Source organism: Camelus dromedarius, chromosome 16 (assembly GCF_036321535.1).
Source record: "Camelus dromedarius isolate mCamDro1 chromosome 16, mCamDro1.pat, whole genome shotgun sequence".
Classification (NCBI taxonomy): Eukaryota; Metazoa; Chordata; class Mammalia; order Artiodactyla; family Camelidae; genus Camelus; species Camelus dromedarius.
The window spans coordinates 28,721,972-28,737,548 of record NC_087451.1 but is presented as its reverse complement, the minus strand read 5'-3'; the positions used below and the strand labels follow the sequence as shown (position 1 = coordinate 28,737,548).

At 52.4% G+C, this 15,577-nt stretch overlaps 1 protein-coding gene across 2 annotated transcripts in view; it reads left to right on the top strand.

Moving 5' to 3' along the window:
• RNF213 (ring finger protein 213) overlaps nucleotides 1–15,577 on the top strand; it is a 102,815-nt gene that overhangs the window by 79,733 nt on the left and 7,505 nt on the right. For both annotated transcript variants that reach the window (XM_064495410.1, XM_064495408.1), the window contains 16 exons: nucleotides 86–268; nucleotides 1,165–1,334; nucleotides 1,428–1,527; nucleotides 3,315–3,426; nucleotides 4,010–4,211; nucleotides 4,434–4,624; nucleotides 5,451–5,573; nucleotides 6,366–6,476; nucleotides 7,232–7,471; nucleotides 7,796–7,877; nucleotides 8,641–8,675; nucleotides 9,955–10,049; nucleotides 11,802–11,961; nucleotides 12,526–12,694; nucleotides 14,072–14,163; nucleotides 14,734–14,982. In XM_064495410.1, coding sequence (XP_064351480.1) covers nucleotides 86–268; nucleotides 1,165–1,334; nucleotides 1,428–1,527; nucleotides 3,315–3,426; nucleotides 4,010–4,211; nucleotides 4,434–4,624; nucleotides 5,451–5,573; nucleotides 6,366–6,476; nucleotides 7,232–7,471; nucleotides 7,796–7,877; nucleotides 8,641–8,675; nucleotides 9,955–10,049; nucleotides 11,802–11,961; nucleotides 12,526–12,694; nucleotides 14,072–14,163; nucleotides 14,734–14,982 — 2,314 coding nt within the window. The remainder of the gene's footprint in view (nucleotides 1–85; nucleotides 269–1,164; nucleotides 1,335–1,427; nucleotides 1,528–3,314; nucleotides 3,427–4,009; nucleotides 4,212–4,433; nucleotides 4,625–5,450; nucleotides 5,574–6,365; nucleotides 6,477–7,231; nucleotides 7,472–7,795; nucleotides 7,878–8,640; nucleotides 8,676–9,954; nucleotides 10,050–11,801; nucleotides 11,962–12,525; nucleotides 12,695–14,071; nucleotides 14,164–14,733; nucleotides 14,983–15,577) is intronic.

Genomic DNA, 15,577 nt, shown 5'->3' with positions numbered 1-15,577 from the left:
CAAGGGAGAAAGCTCGGAACCTGTGGTGCTTTTTGTTTCTCACGGCTTCTCCGCTTCAGAACCCATCACCCTTCTTGGCTTCTAGGTTTGGGGTTCAGCCATGCCCCGTCTGCCTGGGAGACGCGCAGGACCCTGCCTGCCTGCCCTGTGACCATGTATTCTGCCTGCGTTGCATCAAAACCCAACTCATCATGGGGCAGATGAGGTGCCCGGTTTGTTTAACGGACTTGCCGGACGACTTCTCTCTAAGGGTTTCCGAAGAGCACAGGTGAAACATTCTTTCTCTTGCGGAGGCTTCCTCTTTTTAATTCCTCTTTTGTAAATACAGCGTTCAGAGATAAAACTATTAACCTTAGAAATCCCGATAGCAGAGACGTTCTTAAGACAGACAACTACTTGGGCGCGGAGGGTCTAGCTCAGTGGTAGAGCGCATGCCTGGCCCGCGCGAGGTCCTGGGTTCAACTCCATTAAAATAAATAAATAAATAAACAAACAAACCTAATTACCCCCCCCCCAAAAAATGTTTTTAAAAAAGAAGAAAGACTACTTAGGTACCTTCATAAACACCTCATGTCTCAACATGATCCTCTCTCCAAGATGAACGTGCCATACAGATTAGAGAGACTAAAAAAAATTAGAGGAAATAAAGCAGAAAGTCATAAATTAGATGCAGCCATCACAAGACACCCGTGGAATTTAGAGGCGACTGGTTTATCCTCTTGACGTGTAAACGCCACTCACGGCCTGTGACCCGAGGAGAACGCTGGCTCTTGTCAGGCCAAGTGCTTTTCAGAGCAGTCACTAAAGTCAGCTTCCGTGGCTGGTCTTCCTCCCCGTTTTGCCCCCTTCTGATGCCTCTGGAAAGTGGGGTGCAGGGCAGGCCCAGTGGGTGGGATCTTTGAGAAACTCTGAGGATACGAAGGTTATCGCTGGCTGATCCAGATGACCAAAGTGCTTCTAGAAGGAGCAGAGCGTGCAGACTGTCTGTTGCACTTTTAGAGACCAGGTCTCATTGATGTAAGGGGATACATGCATCTTTTTATTAAAAAAAAAAAAGAAGAAGAAGGAAAGAAATGCTGTCCAGATCCCAACAGCACTCTGTGGGGAGGGGTTCTGGAAACACGTCCCGCAAGCCTCCTGACCGTGGTTTCCAACGTTCCCCAGGGAGGTTGTCTGGAAACATGCCCGCTTCCGGCAGATGTGCAATAGTTTCTTCGTAGACCTGGTCTCCACCATGTGCTTCAGAGACAACTGTCCGCCGCAGAAGGACGTGGTCGACGTGCTGCTGTCTTTACTCTTCGTAAAGAAAGAGCTCTTACGAGATTCCTTCCCAAGTGAGTGGCCTCCTTCCTCTAGACCTAAAAGTTCATCTCTCACGTCTGTGTGTCGGACGAGAATGCCGATCTGCCTTTCTCCTTCTGGGTAAGGACACCGGGAACACACGAAGTCTCTCTCTCCTTTTGATGACGTTGTGGACAAGACCCCCGTCGTCCGCTCCGTGGTGCTGAAGCTGCTCTTGAAGTACAGGTGAGCACGACGAGGGGGGGTCCACCGCCAAGAAGCCTTGGCTTCTTGTTTTCTCCTTGTGGCTTCTTCTCTGCTGCCAGGCGTTCTTGCCCTCCTTGCCTAGGTTTGTCTAAGTTTTGCTCCAGCCCCTAAGTTTCCCTGATTCTGTAAATGGACAGAGAAGCCCATGGGGTGCCTAAGCTCAGTGGTCTCATCAAATTACACTGTCTCAAAATTCTTTGAAAGCTGATCTGTATTCAGAAGGCTTCTTTCGGAAGACGTTCGGTACCCTCAGCCTGTACCCTCTGACTTGACCGAGGACACGTTGAGGTGATGCTGCAAGAAAAGTTCTAACAGAAACACTATTTCTAGCTTCAGTGTCCAAAATCCGACTCAGAATAGAGTAAAGATTCACATTTAAAGTGTGGATCTGCTGCATTTTATTTTGCTGCTTTTTCTTTATTACTTGTGAAATAGTCTTTTCAAACAGGATTCCTGGAGGACTTCCAAATAAAATGCTCTTAAAATACGTTTTATTACAGAACTAGTATCTTACTATGCCTAAAAACGGCTCTGAAGGCATATGTGTAAAGCATTAACTTGAGATGTGAAAAGAGCTTCTTTTGCTGTTATGTGGTTTCTATTAATTTTGGTAAATGTGGGAAAGCTGTAGCCATGTGAACGCCTTCGCTTAGAGAAAGGGAAAAGCATCGTCAACACGCATACTCTTGACATGAGGTACAGACGTGTTAACACGAGTACAGACTACACTCACGGGTTAACGCTTCACTCTGCCCAGAAGTGGGGCTACTGGACCATATAGGAAATCTACTTTTAGTTTAGTACAAATGAACTTACTTACAGAACAGAAGAAGACCCACAGACATAGAAAGCAATCTTGTGGTTACTAAAGGGGAAGGGGGGGGTAAATTAGGAGTTTAGGGTTAGCAGACACACACTACTATGTATAAAATAGATAAACAGCAGGGACCTACTGCATATGACAGGGAACTAGATATAATGACTTGTAATAAACTATAATGGAAGAGGATTTTTAGAAGCATATAAGTATATATATGCTTTATTCTGAAATATTTAGAAAGTAAAATTTACGGAACTGGTTTTAAAACAAAAATCTTGAGACATAAACCACCGTTTGTGGAGGAGGGTGCAGCTCAGTGATGGAGCATGTGCTTAGCATGCACAGGGTCCTGGGTTCAGCCCCTGGTACTTCTGTTAATAAATAAATAAAAATAAACCTAATTACCTCCCCCCACAAAAAAAAAAACAAAACCAAAACAAAAGCACAGTTTTAAAAATCTGCATTGTCATTCTCTGGGTTGAGAAGTACTTGCTTCTGTCATTCCTTTTGTGCTTCGAGTATTTTCTTGTGTATTAAGAACTAGTTGCGTGGATCTAGACGTACTTTGTAGAAACGGGGGCGTCCGCTCCCTGGGCTGACTCGTGTGGGACGACACGGACGAGACCACACATCATGCTGAGATATTCCCCACCTGTTTCAGCGTGTTGATGTTTGCACTGACGTTACTAAAGGAGTGGTGGGTAACGATGCTAGCATCTTAGGCAAACAGCTGATCTGATGCGTAGCTCCTCCAAGGCTGAGCTAGAATATTCTTCATGCAGTCGTGTTGCAGACTACATGTGCACATGCGTGCATGTTTGTGTGTGTGCAGGACGAGAGGGGGAGGGTGGTAGCAGGCGGAGAGAGAGCCTTTTGTTTTTTTTTCTTTTGGCAAAACGGGTTTCCAGACCTGAGCTAACCAGGTACCGTATTTCTCTTTCCACAGCTTCTGTGACGTGAAAGATTATATTCAGACGTATTTGTCCCAGTTAGAAAAGAAGCCGTTCCTGGCCGAAGACAAAACTGAACTGTACGTTCTCTTTAGCAGCTGTCTGGAGGTAAGCTGCCTGCCACCTCCCTGCATTTCTTTTGCAAACTCTCTGAACCACATGGTTTACGCCATGGAATGGTGTCTGCCTGAAAATTTACAGACTATAGTTTAGCTGGTAAAATGAACAGAGGCTCTGCTCCAGGCATTGGGGGAAAAAAGCTTCAAAGACATTACTCTGCCCTCAGCAGTTGTCTGCGTTAGCATTCATGTGCATGCGCAGGAGGGGAAAAAAGGCCTTGAAGAATGTGCCCCAGGCCGACAGTGCCCATCTCCCGGTGGTGAGACTGCGCATGCTTTTAATTTTTATTCTCATCCTATTTTTGTTACTTCCAAAAATCTTACAATGCGTATGAAAAAAATGGATTCTATAAAACTTCTTCCTTGTAGCTCTTTTCTTCCCCCTCTCCTTCTTGCCCCTAAAATAAAAAGGGCTGTTAGTTTTCCATGATCCAGAAAATGTACACTCAGACCCGAAACACTGCTGCTGAGCATTGCTCGCCTCCACGGTCCCGCTGCGGAGACTGTGGAAGGTGGGGGGCGCGCATGTTGAAAGGAGTGCTGTTCTGTCTGTCCGGCTCTTCGTTCCCTAGGACTCCATGCGTGAGAAGATTAACGCCTCCTCCGTGGAGGGGGAGCTGAAACACCTAAGAGAGGAAGGCCAGTTCCTTAGGGCGTGCTCACTGGCGCGGCGCGGCCCCGAGGCCTCGGTGGAGCTCCTGCAGGAGGTGGCCCGCGTCCGCCTCTGCCTCGACGCGGCGTCCGACATCCTCTCAGAGCTTCGGGACGGCTCAGGCAGGTCTTCTTCCCAGCGTTTCCTGACCTCGGGCGGGGAGCCCCCACGATGTAGACGCTCGGGAAGCATGGGAAGCGGGTACTCAGAAAAGTGCTGGTCTGCACCACGCCCCCTCCGAGATTGGTTCTCTGACCGTGAGCGCCCGAAGGGCAGCCCCCGCCCGGGACCGCGGACGAGCGAGCGCTGCCAGCCATCGTCGCCCTCTCCCCTTGGCTCTGCAGAGATCTTGGCGGAGAAGCAGCACTTCCTGCGGCAGGTTGAGCACTTCTGCGCCCGGGTCCACAACGACTGGCTCCGAGTGTACCTGGTGAGGAAGCTCACCAGCCAGCAGGGCATGGAGTTTGTGCAGAGCCTCTCCGGGCAGGGCCACCCGGCCCACTGGGTGTTTCCCAGGGAGGTCATCGAACAGCAGGTGAGACGCTCGGCCCAGGCAGCCCGGGCGCTGACCCGGCTCCATGGCTCCCCCCCCCCCCCCCCCCGCCCGGGAGCCAGCTGCTCCGTCCTAGCCGTGGCCCAGGAAAGTGCGCACGTCTGGTCTGGCCTGGTCCTTCGCCTCTGAGCTTCAGTTAAGGGACCCCGCCTGTGACCCCGCTTAGACCACCTGCCCAGGGGAAAGACGTGCGTGTGTGTGTCTTTCCGTTTGGTCTTGGACCTGCAAAGCTTCTGATCGCATTTGACACAGGGAAAGCAAAAGAACGGTTCTGTGGCTTTTGCTCTCAGCAAATTAAATAAAAGCTATTCCGCTCGCCGAATGACCCTTTTTTATCCTCAGCAGCAGAGACAGGAAAGAAGGACTAAGGATGACAGAGCTGCGGTCGTTTTGGCCTCATTGCTGCTCAGTGGTCCTTCCCTGGTGCTCAGAAGTGAAGGAAATCTTACCGTCCTGGGGTTACAAAAACGGCACTAAAAATCCTGGCTTTTCCCTGCATGTGGAGCTTAGGGCTGGTGTGCTGAAGTCCCCTGGCCTCTGGTGCTCTGCTCTGAGGCCAGAAGCGAAGCAGCTGCAAGGTTAGGCGGCCCCTTCCTCCTCCAGGTTTTCCCCACCCTCCCCTCTTCATCCAGCAAGGAGCGAACGCTTCTCAAACACGTGCCTCAGGCCGGGCCAGGAATCCCCGTTCAGCTGCCTTCAGACCCCTAAGAATTACCTGGTTGTCATTAGAGAGTTTTCTGTACCTGTCAAGAAGCTCTTTGCTAAGCAGTGACCATTGTGATTCGCCCCTGTGTTCCTGGGGTCGCAGAAGGATCACCCAAGCCAGATGGACCGGTACCTGGTGCACGGCGAAGACTACAAGGCTCTTCGTGACGCAGTGGGCAAAGCCTTCCTCGAGAGCAAGCCCCTGGCTGTGGAGACCGCTCTGGAGGTAGGATGGGCTGGGGGTGTCTCTCCCCACAGTGGCCCCTCAGAGCCTGTGTCCTGTCTGGCTGCTGTCAAGTGATGCAGCGGACGGGGCCCCGTGACTGACATGCTGCGTTGGGAGTCCTGTGCCCGGGGCTGGTGGGCTCGCCGGGCAAACAGAGCAGCAGCGGTCGACTCCAGTTACTGGCCCACCGAGGCCACCAGCCGCTGCCTCCTGACTTATCTGTGTCTGCTGCCTCCTTTGAGACCCTGCTGAAAAACCGCTTCCTCCACGATCTCCCTGCTGTGAGACGTGCTGGCCCAGAAGACGAAATTCGTACCTGTGTAGATTCTAATTACCTGTGGACTTGGGCGTGTGTTTATCGTAACAAAGACGCAGGGCTTTAGAATCCCATCTCTTCCGTTGTTCTGGCCTTGTCTCCTCTGTGAGTCCTCGTTTGCCCTGGCAGTTTGCCGGGAGAAGAGGACGTAAACGTCTTGCCTCCGCTCAGGGGAGGTCCCCAGGACCAGTGACATGGTCAGAAAGAGAGCAGGTGGTGGTCTCTGTTACTTCTGTCGTAAGCTATCTGATGCATGTGCGTCGGGTTTAATATGAGAATGTTTATGAACAGCTGTTTGCCAGAAGAGGCCCTGGAGGTGCAGGTCCCGGGTGTCCGGGGCCTTGGGGAGGGCTCCCTCACCCTCCACGGCCTGAGGGCTGAGCTCCGTCCACAGTCACCTGCGAAGCACAGGGACTCCGGCCCTGAGCTGGCCCTGCGTGATTCCTAAGTCTCGCCGGCTGTCCTTGCTTTTCCAGGCCTGCAGGACCTCCGCAACGCAGCGGGCCGTGCACTTGCTGTTAGCACTTTTTAGGGAGGTCACAACTTTGTACAGATCCCGAAATCCGAACCTCCATCCTAAGCCGCAGGTGAGTTTCAACCTTCGGGGCTGTGTTCATAGTCTCATTATTTGAAGGGACTTTTTTTTTTTTACACTTCAGTGACTTTTAAAGAAAACACGCAAAGTTGCACAAAATCACCACAGTCCAGTTTCAGGATATTTCCGTCATTTCAAGGCCATTTGCAGTCAGTCCTTCCCACCTTAAGCCCCAGGCAGGGACTTTTTTGAATAGAAGTAAAAATCACAGACATAAATTTTGCCTGTAATTCTTTACATCTGGGATGGGGGGTTCTCAACCTTCTTAAGTGGAGGAACTCTCTGTTTCACCCAGAACTTTGAGAAGTACTTAAAGACCTTAAAACTAAGGTCAAGAACGTAAGAGAATGTTTACCCGGGAAGGGAGTCTGCAGCCCAGGGGTGGAGCCCGGGCCTGGCAGGCACGAGGGCCTGTGTTCAGTGCCTACTGCTCCCTCTAGACATTAATACATAAACAAATCTACATCCCCCAAAATTAAATACATAAATAAAAATGTTTAAAAAGATAATGTTTCCCAAAATAGAATGATCAAAATTAGTGCTTGGGTATGTGTGGTTTCTGGGTCTGTAGGGGAGAGTTCTCTGCTGCAAACGGTAATCAATCAACCATTTTATCCTTGATACGTGATAGGTATTTGGTGTCCAAATGCATGACTAGCTCAAGAGCAAACCTTTGCTTTTCTTTTGATAGTCACATAGTGTCCTTCTCTGATGTATTTTAATGTGAAAAACCCTTCTTCCTGCCAGCAATGTGAGGCTGTGAACAAAGTCATCGAGGAGAGCAAGGCCCTGCCTCCTGACGTCAGACGGTTTGCAACGCTGCTCGTGACCAATGGTCTGCCCCTGCTGAGGACAGGTCCCTGGGACGGCAGCCTGGAAGGGACGGTGACAGAAATGGCTGTTCATGTTGCAGTCATCCTTCTTTGTGGACACAACAAAGTGTTGGAACCCCTAAAGAATCTGGCCTTCTCCCCAGAAAACATGGTGGTAAGACTGGGCTAATGTCGCATCCACGTTCGCAGGAAACACTTTAGAGACCCAGCGGGTACCTTGCAAACTGTTAAACCTGTGTATCTCCTAGACCCTCCGTCTGCCTGTCTCACTCGACCCTTTAGTCCACAGCAGTGGTGAGCAGCTTGCCTTGCCCTTTGTTACTTTGTAGAGAGCTGTTCCGTGTTCTCCATAGAGAGATTTTGAGGTGAAGATGAAAGAAACTCAAGGTCCCCTTACTCGATGCCCCTTGTTGAGCAGGGACACCCAGTCGACATGCTCACTTGGCTGCAGCCAGCTCTGCTGTTTTTGGCTTTTCAGAATGCCTTTCTTCCAGCGATGCCGGAAGACTTGCTGGCTCAAGCTAAGAATTGGATACGGCAGGAAGGAGTCCAGTGGTACAGTAAGTGTTGCTCCGAGGTGGAACCCCACTCCTCTGGGCTTTGAAGGGCACCCTGAAACCACAGGAGACGCTGTCTCGTGCCGCCCCCTCCTGCCCTGGGTGCCTTTGCGGGAGGCGAACGGCTCGCAGGAGCCGCTGCTCTGCTGACTGTGGACGAGCCATGTCGTTTCTGTTCTTGGTCACAGGGAAAGGCTCCTGCAGGATGCACTTCTGTCCCTGGAACATGCCATCTGGGGAGAAGGGGGCACTAGTGACCACAGCAGGAGCTCAGTCTAGGGCCAGCTTGCAAGACAGCAAAGGTTGTGTCCCGAAGATCGTTCTTTTAGAAATGCAGAGCTGAAGGATAGAACAACATAAGCTGTGACGTTCTGTGAATTGTGCTGTGGCCTTGAGTAAAAAAAATCACCTTTGAAGACTAGTTTTTAAAGTTGTTATAAAACCTGCTCAGAGCAAAAGCGAACAAAACCCGCAGAGATTAGACGGAAAGGTGTAAACTGCTCCCCTCCCGGCCTCCACAGCCACCCCCGCTGTGAGCGTGCGGCCTCATTGCTCTCTGTGAAATTAAACTTGGAGACACTTTTCGCTGACGCCAGTGGAGCTGCGGGTCTGTGTCAAATAGCTAATGAGAAAACTAGCGAAGTCCAGGGTTTCTGGTAACGTGCTTGGAGCTTCGAGTCCGTGTCGCCTTTCGGTTTGCCCAGAGAGGAGGGACTTCGTGTCCCCTCTTAACCTCACTAGCCAACGTGTCTTGTTCTTCCCGCAGCATGTCCCAACGGCCACGCCTGTGCTGTGGGGGAGGTGAGTGTGGGGATTTGGGGGCAGGATTTTCGCGGGGCTTCAGGATGTGTGTTCCTCTGGGTCTGAGGGGACGGGGCTGTGGGACAGGAATATATGCAGGGCCTGGGCCTTTTGGGGAGAACCTCAGACTCGTTTTGAAGGATGTTCTAGGTATTTCAACGATACATTCAAGTGGTGCCAAGGGTTTCCAGCCAGGGTCTCTCAAGCTCAGCTCCGTGGGCGTAATGCCTTCTTGTGGGGCTGGCCTGGGTGTCGTTGTGGGTTTAGAGGCCTTCCTGGCCTCAGCTCACCAGATGGCCATAGCACCTGCTCTCTTCCCCAGTGCGACAAACGAAACCATCTCCAGACATTGCCCAAGGTCCCCTGGGAGGCAAAACTGCTGCAGGACAGGAGCCCCTGCCGGCCCTCCTTCCTGGCCACTGCAGCTCGGGGTCAGGGACGCAGGGCTTCCCGAGGTGACAGAGTGCTGGCTAGACCGTAGGTTGGATTCCTCACCCCCAGAGAAGATAGGGTCCAGACACCGAAGGCTAGGGCAAGCGAGACACCTGGCTTGTTCACATCTGAATCCCAGAGCCTCTGGCCAGGGCCCCCGTAGCGTGGTCCGTTCGCGCTCAGAACAGGCTGAGTGAAAACACGTGAATGTTATTTACTGCAGTAATTAAGAGGCGTGGGGGACAAACCTGGCGTGTGCCCTGTGCTCCACCCTCTGAGCACCACTCTCTTCCTTGTCTATGAGCTGGGAGTGAGATAGATTCTTCCCGAGACCGCTCCCCGGACCTGAAACTCTGTGGTCCGGGAACTGAGACGGGTTTGGTCAGTGATAGACTGTAATTCAGTGTATATAGTAGCGCACAATTTTAGTTTTTGAAAAATGGAAATTTGGAAGCAGTAAGTCGTATGATTACATTTTTTTTAAGTAAAACAAAGTCCGAGTGGTATTAAGGAAAGCAGTTTGGAAGCCTCTGTAGTGTTCCTGGTGGTCGACAGTGAGGCACGGAGCCAGGTGTGACGGGCAGGGAACGGAAGACCACACTGAACGTGGGGAAGGGGGACTGAACTTTATATACTTGTAATGTGTCTATTTGGGAATTAAACTGTCTTTTCCATTTAAAAAAAAAAATTCTGTATTTGCCCACATACAGCGCAGTGGGCGCGGAGCGCCCGCGCTGCCTCCCGGGCTCCCGCGGCCCCGCTCGGCGTGGCAGGCACTAGCTGGGGGGCGGCGCGCCTGCGCGGAGGCGCCTGCCGGGCTGAGCGGGGCTGTCTGTGTCCGTCCTAGTGCGGCTTGCCGATGGAGCAGAGTTTCTGTGTCGACTGCGGCGTTCTCATCGGAGGGATAAATCACACAGCGCAGGCTGGATTTCACAAGATCCAGTATGTAAAATTCCATTCCTTTCTGGGTCTTCAAACCCTGGGCTTTGGGGCTGTTTCTCGTCCAGCTGAGGATTCAGCACCGAGGACAGCACCGGGGACTGCACGCCTGGACCTGAGTCCTGTGGGATGTCGGCGTCGGGGTCCCTGCCGTCACCCGGGAAAGAGCAGGTTGTGATCTGCCGTTGGCTAGCTGGGCTGTTGATGCAGAGCAGACCACACATTAATACTTATTAATGTTAATACGTACGTGAATTCCAATGTCTTCCCGTTTGAACCTGGGGCACGACCCCTGTAGAAATACGCTTGAGGGGGGAGGGGGGAGCTCAGCGGCAGAGCGCATGCTGCATGCACGAGGTCCTGGGTTCAGTCCCCAGCACCTCCATAATAAGTAAAGAAACCTAATTTACCCCCTGCCGTTAAAAAGCAAAAAAAAAAAAAAACATTTAAAAAGAGAAATAGGCTTGACACAAACAGGTGATCAGATTCAGACGGATATTTAAGGCTGTCCCTTGTGAACTCTTAGCTTCCTGTTTTTAGGAGGAGATACAGTCAGCCTTATCAGGGACTTCAGAATCCAGCTAAAACTCTGAGCTCATAACTCCACACTTGCTCATGAGCCGAGTGTGGTTACAGCGGCTCCCTGAAGTGTGGGAGCTGGGGCCTCTCTATGGTCCTCCCATCTTCTGGCTATTTTGATGATGTCGCAGTTTAAAGCATTCTAACCTGTTACCTCCATAAACTGTTAGAATGTTCTGGAATCTCCACTATCTTTGCAGCTGAGCATGTCTGTCGCACTGCACCTCCCATCTGGGTGTGATACCAAATCCCCTGCTGGAGCTTGGGTCCCAGGGTTTGATGTGGGACAGTGCGAGCGGTGTGTGCAGCCCCCCATGTTGGTGTCCACTGTCCCCCAATCCTGGCTGTCCTCCGCCTGCCTGCTCCTCTCCCCACGGTGACTCTGGAAGAAGCAGGTCCAGGAGCAGCACAAACAGCCAGGACTTTTAAGCTTCCAAGTCGTTTTATTTATTTTTCGTTACAGTAGAGCTGAGGAACAGTATTATGTAAGCTTAGGTGTACAGCATGGTGACGCCCAGGTTTAATGTTTACTCTCCACATCGTTACTGTAAAGCACTGGCTGTGCTCCCTGTGCTGGACGGTGTGTCCTTGTGGCTTATTTTAAACATACTAGTTTGCACCTCTTAACCCCCTGCCCCCGTACTGCCCCCTCCCCACTGGTCACCAGCAGTCCCACAAACAGACTCTTTACACAGAGGAAGTTATGGGCTTGGGGCCAGCCCCAAAGGGCAGTCAGTAAGGAAGAAGAACGTAGAGAGCAAACTTAGGGCTACTCGGCGGGAAAGGGGTGGGAAAGGATAAACTGGGAGTCTGAGGTTTGCAGTACTGCCGACTTTATATAAAACAGACAACGACAGGTTTACACTGCAGAGCACGGGAGCAATATTAGTATCTTGTCGAGACCCATAATGAGAGAGAATGTGAAGACAAGTACCCGTATGTGTGTGTGTGACTGAAACACGACGCTGTGCCCCGGAAACCGACACAGCGCTGTGCCTGACTGTCCTTCAACAGCAAGAAAGGAAAGGGCTCTTAGGAAAGTGGTCTGGGCTTAGTCGAGTAAGTAACTTTTTACATTGTTTTCTTCAAAAGTGTGAACCTGGTCCCCAGGTCCTAAGAATCAGAGGGGCAGTGGCCATCCTCAGCCTTCACCCTGTCTTCCCTTGTCCTTTCCAGAAACAACAGGGACAGAACTCAGACTGGCCACGTGCTGGGAAGCCCGCCGCCCAGAGGCGTGGCCGTGGTGTCTGACCGAGCGCTGTCCCCGGTGGTCTTCCTTCTCATCCGGCTACTCATGCATTTGGCCATGCTTCTGGGAGCCTCCCGCAACCCCCAGGTACAGCATTGTGCTGCCCGACTGCGAATTTAGTTCCTACGGTAGTTTTCACACAGTTGAGTCCTTGCATTTCGAATATGTCACTGTTACCTAATCCACAATGTAGCACAAAGTTCACGGGTCCTAAAACTTCCCACTGTGGCCTGTCTGTGGTGGGGCGGGGGACCGCCCATCCCGTTATGTAAAGTCCGTTATTAATGGGCAGCTCTGGTCTCCAGTCTGCACTTGGGCGTGCAGAGGCTGAAGTACCGTCACGGCAGCCGTGTCTGTGCAGCGCGCCATGTGTCCCCTACGTTACTGAGCCGTGAGGGCACAGGGTCAGGCTTTGGAAGTTCTGTGTTTCATGCTGATGGTCCAGAAGGCAGTCGTTTTCAGACCGCCGTCACTTCCTCTCCTTCTGTCGCCTCTGCTTGTCTGAATCCTGCCGACGTCCCTCGGTGAACGGCGTGTTTAGAAACTGTGCTCTGGCTCGGGGCTGGTTCTTCACCCCTCCTGACTGTCCCGCACTCACCGTCTCCTCCGCAAGCAAGATCTCGCGTGACACCTTGTCGCCTCGCCCCACAGGCTCTGAGGAACATCATCAAGCCTCCGGTGGAGGATCCCGCGGAGTTTCTGCAGCAGCATATCCAGCGGGACCTGGAGCAGCTCATAAAGACGCTGGGAAAGAGCGCGGACGACGCCACCAGTGTGGTGCACCTGGTCCTGCGCAGCCTCCTCAGGGAGCCGCACCAGGGTGAGGACGGCCGCGGCGCGGGCGGTGCTGGGTGCGGGTGGCGGGCGGCGCGGGGCGCAGCTGCAGGGAAAGCAGAGATGGGGGGAGCAGCAAGACGCGCACCTGCCGGCGGGCGGGGGAGGGGACGGCCCACCTTTCCATTCTCCCGCTGCTGGGTTTGCTCCCCGTGTTAAATGCGCACGCGCTGGGGAGGCTTTGCAGTTTCAGAAGTCAGCCTTGGACGCAGCTCACCCACCGTCTGGGGAGCGCGCAGCGCCCAGCACAGGCGCGTGTGTTAGAGAAACGCCGCCACCAAAGCCCCTGATGTTTGACCGTTGCTTGGAGTTTGTTCTCTTTCCACGCCTGTCCCGCTGGAAGTTGGGGGAGGGGCAGCGTAGCATCTACTTTTCCTAAAAAAGCCCTGCGGGCTGGGCTGACTTCTTACGTTTACACGTCCACAATCTGTCACGTGGAAAAGGGGTCTACCCACGATTACGTTCCCTGGACTCATTTTTCTGTTCTAAAATTTTAAATTCATGCAGAAAGGAAAGGTCTGTAAGGCAAGTTAGTAGGTTTATTTCTTTTTTTAAGGTTTTAAAAAAAAAAGTTGGGGGGGGGAGGAGGTAATTAAGTTTATTATTTTTTTTTTTTTGACAGACAAACTGGGGATTGAACCCAGGACCTCATGCTTGCTAATAAGCACGTGCCCTACTGCGGGGCTATACCCTCCGCACAGGAGGTTTATTTCTGAGTGGCAGGATTTAAAACAGCTTTATTTTCTTTTTGCTTATCTGCAAAAATCTTTTAAAATTTCCTCCGTAATGACAATGTCATTTAAAATAATAGTAGCGATAAAGCGTCCTGCCCCGTGACAAGGAAACCCATCCCCGTGTCAGGTGTTTCTCTGCCAGAAGCCAACATCAGTGTATACTTCCTATTTAGCAAAATCTGGCTGTATTTTAAGCCTCTCATTCTGGTGTGGTTTCAGCTACATAAGCACACTCCATACCCTGCCGACAAGGTGGCCGGGTTCTAGAAGCAGGCTGACCATTTCCACGGGCTTCCGCGGGGCCCCACCTCCGTCCGCGAGCCGGGGACAGCGGCTGAGACGGTCGCCGACAGCCAGCCCGGCTTCTGTATTTTGCCCCTGGGCTGCTTCTGATTTAAAGTAATGTCCTTCTAGTAATTTTGTTCAGGACCATAAGATGACAGCTACGCGGGTTAGAGCTCTTAGAGTTCAAAGCACCTTCACAAAGGGTGACGCTCAGGTCGACGCAGGAAGGTAGAACCACCCTCCCCCACAAATAGGAGCATCATTTCAGTTCACGCTGTATACACTGTGCGTGTAGACTGCTGGTTTTTTTCCTCCTTGAGTAACCCACACATTTTCCTTCGTAGGACATTTAAATTTTGATGCAATATTGTCAACCAAAGAAAGGAGGAACCGCTGGGAGAAGGCAGCCGAGGCCGTCATTCTGCCTGAACTGGAGGTGAGAGCTGCATGGTTATAGCCTCGGGCTGCTTCGTCTGGGACAGTGCGGGCGGCGTCCTGGGCCTCTGCTGGGTGCTCGGGCCACTGCCCCTTCTGGAAACGTCCCTTAGTGCGGCCGTCCGCTGGGCCACAGATTTAGGTCTTCTCTGCCCGGCCACCCCACCCTCCTGTTGACCCCCCGTCCTCTCCCCTCGTGGGGCTGGTCGGGGTGGCAGGCTGAAGAATTACTGGGAATCCAGAGAGTCTGGGCGGTATTTACAGCAGGACGTGAGAGCAGGGGGCAGAGACATAAACTCTCCGTCAGACGAGATGTTACTGAGGGCGAGGAAGCCCGCCAGAAGGCAGAAGTCAGCGAGGAAACTGGTGATGAAATGTCGGTCTCTGGGACTCATTCTATCTGGGGAGACAAACACATACAAATTAGGAACATGTAAATTATAATAAACGATAGCAAACGTGAATATTTGATCACGGGGCTCCCGAATCCACCCCCTGCTGAGGGCACGCAGTGCCCAGCCTGTTTGCTGTAGCTTCTCACATCCAGAGCCCACGTCGCTTTCCTCCCCAGCGTCTGGACCAGACCCTCCTGGCGGTGAACACGCGCATCAGCCGAGACGAGCGCATCAGTTCCAACCCCGTGGCCAAGATCGTGTACGGTGACCCGGCGGCCTTCCTGCCCCACCTGCCCCAGAGCACGGTTCACTGCTCTAGGATGTGGAGCTGCAGGAACAGGGTCACCATCGAGTACCTCCAGCACGTCGTGGAGCAGAAAAACGGCAAGGAGACAGTGCCTGTCCTCTGGAGGTTCCTGCAAAAGGTGAGGCTGCTTCGCCGAGACCGCCACCCACATGTCCCCGGGGGCCTGAAGGACCCACTCTTGCTCAGTCTCACCAGTCCTGGGGATGGGGCAGCCAGCAGACTGCTTTATCCGATTGTGGAACGGAATGTCTGCGGCAGACGACTTGGGTAGAGCAGAGATCTCCAAGCACATCAGTCTGTACGAGCCTCCGACGAAACGCATACTTGAGCCGGGATTAGCGGGAATCCGGAAAGAATCCAAGGGCAAGGAGGGCGTCCCCCAGTCACTCCGCAGGGAAGGACAGGCTGAAACGCTTTCCTGGCTCTGTCTGTTCATCCTCATCCCCGAAGTGCCTGGAGCGGCCAGTCACCAAGGAGTGTCTGTTCAGTGAAAGAACAGTTCACTGTCTGTTCAGACAGACAAACAGAGGGTCTTCCCTGCTCCTGAGCCACTCGGAGCGCTTGTGGCGGTGAGACTGAAGGCAGGGAGGAGTGTGGTGTGCGTCGCACCTTTTAGAACCGGAATTCCACGTGGTTCCTGACATTAATCTGGTCCAGCTTCTCTTTCCTACAATAGGTCTTCTAATCATTTCCCCCATGGGTCAGTGTTTGCA